At 59.6% G+C, this 2,199-nt stretch overlaps 1 protein-coding gene across 1 annotated transcript; it reads right to left on the bottom strand.

The window, feature by feature from the left end:
- Positions 1 to 461: 461 nt before the first annotated feature.
- LOC125236801 lies at positions 462 to 1,958 on the bottom strand. Its single transcript, XM_048143729.1, has one exon. The coding sequence runs from the start codon at positions 1,956 to 1,958 to the stop codon at positions 462 to 464; it is 1,497 nt and encodes a 498-aa protein (XP_047999686.1).
- Positions 1,959 to 2,199: the final 241 nt, after the last annotated feature.

Below are 2,199 nucleotides of genomic sequence, written 5' to 3'. Positions count from 1 at the left end.
AAGGCACGGTGACTACGGTGAGGATTTATTTTAATCCTTATTATCTACTCGAGACGTCCGCAACTGTTCCAACATTCTATCTTCTTTAATACGACAACACAATGCCATCAAATTATTAGAGAACCTAAAAAAATGTGTCACTATCATAATATAAGTTCATTTCATAACATATATTATATGCTTTACATAATACATATTTACATTAGTTAGATACAATGAGAACAAAAAAAAAAGTTTAAAAACAGAATATGGATGTAGTGCGAAAGGGGTTTCCTTCGTATTTTCCCGGAAACGTTCGTATTTGTCATGCTAGTTCAGTCAATGTCAGCACATGTAGTACAAAGACTGACTGAAAAAGCATGACACGTTCGTACGTTTCCGTAACAATACGAAGGCAAATCTTTTCGCATTACATCTGTACATGACGGGTTTATGAAACCAACGATTCACCGCTGCGGGGCTCAGGTGTCGAGGGGCGTGAGCTGCAGGTCGGCGAGCACGGCGGCGACGCGCGGCACGAGGCGCGCCGCCCAGCGCCGCAGCGCCGCGTCCCGCACCGGCGCGCCGCCGCCGCCGCCGGGCCGGCGCTCGCCGCGGTAGTGCTGCAGCCGCGCGTGCTCGGGCAGGATCGCCAGCGACGCGCACACGCCGCCCAGGCACGCGCGCGGCAGGTGGTTGTGCAGCGCCACCACCCGCGACGTCTCGTGGAACGCCTTCACGTGCGCCCGCGGCCCGGACAAGTGGCGCGCGCGGTACACCTGCTGCAGCATGTACATGTGGCGGGGCACGTCCAGCTCCCACCCCTGCGTCTCCAAATAGTACACGTGGGACACGTGGTAAGACGACGGTGGCGATTGCCAGGCAGCCCGGGTGAGCTCGGCCAGAGGCAGCACTCGTTTTAGCAGCGAGCTCCAGTCGGGGTCCTGCAGCGGCACGATCACCTCGTCCACGTCCAGCAGCGCCAGCCAGCGGTAGTGGTACATGTGCCGGTACAGGCAGTCGTTGTACGACACCAGCTCCATCCGCCGCTCGTGCATCGTCTTCTTCTTCTTCAGGTACTTGTCCCGCAGGCGCGGCGCCCAGCCCCGCCCCGCCCCGCGCTCGGCCGGCAGCGTGATCGGCGTGACCTCCACCGCGCCCCGCGCGCGGTAGTACTCGAGCACTTTGCTCATGTTGGGGTGGACTTGAACTTGGTAGAAGAATACTTGGTCGGCACCGAGCAGCCGCACAAGCTCGATCCACTCGACGAGACGCACGGATAGGTCGTCGCGAGGGAAGTCGAGGCCCTTGACGCAGACGGCTAATTCCTTCTGTGAGCAATCAGGCGGAACGTCAAACTGCACTTGCAGGCAGTTGGTGGCTTGGTCGCACGGGCGCTCCACCAGCGACACGGCGGCGGGCCGCTTGGCGCGCGCGGCCACCGGCAGCACGCACGCCAGCAGGTACGGCTGCAGCTCGCCGGCGCGGGGTCTGCTCCACTTGCTGTTCCACACCGGAGTGTGCTCCACCACTTCCACGACGACGTCGTCGGCCCGGTCCTCGTACCACAGCTGGCAGTGCGTGGTGGTGGTGCGGTTGGTGCGGCCGCGCACGGCCAGCAGCCGCACGGCGGGGCCGAGCCGCGACGCGCTGCGCACGTCGAGGTAGGCGCCGTACAGCAGGACGTCGCCGCCGCTCGAGCGCAGCGTCTGCCAATACGCGTCGGAGAGTACGAGCTCGCAGGCGGAGGGGGCCCGCGCGCAGGCCTTCGTCTGGGACGAGTGGTTGTAGCGGCTGCGTTGTTTGTGGGCCAGTTGCCAGTAGGTGGGCGGGGCGGCGGGCCGGGGGGCGCGGCTGGGCGCGGCGCGCGGCGCGAGCAGGCGCGACAGGCCCAGCACGGCGAGCCCCCACAGCGCCAGCAGCAGCGCGCGCGCCGCTCGCGCCCGCCACCCGCCTCGCCACGACAGCGCCATCGCCATCGCCATCGCCATGCATTATAACTGGAACGCACAACACTTTCTTTAATGTTTCTAAAATGTAAGCATTCATTGCATCGACACTGTCACAGTTATATATGTTAGTTTATATTTGGTTTCTATCATTACGACATCTTTCTATCATTACTTAAGGACATTAGGGTATTTATGACCGCTAAACATTTTATACCAATTACTTACAATGTTTGGTATCGCAGCTGAAAAGTTTAAAAAAATTACATAA

This window comes from Leguminivora glycinivorella, chromosome 19 (assembly GCF_023078275.1).
Source record: "Leguminivora glycinivorella isolate SPB_JAAS2020 chromosome 19, LegGlyc_1.1, whole genome shotgun sequence".
In the NCBI taxonomy this organism is placed as follows: domain Eukaryota; kingdom Metazoa; phylum Arthropoda; class Insecta; order Lepidoptera; family Tortricidae; genus Leguminivora; species Leguminivora glycinivorella.
The sequence above is the reverse complement of the archived record's forward strand: the minus strand, read 5'-3'. Positions and strand labels throughout refer to the sequence as shown.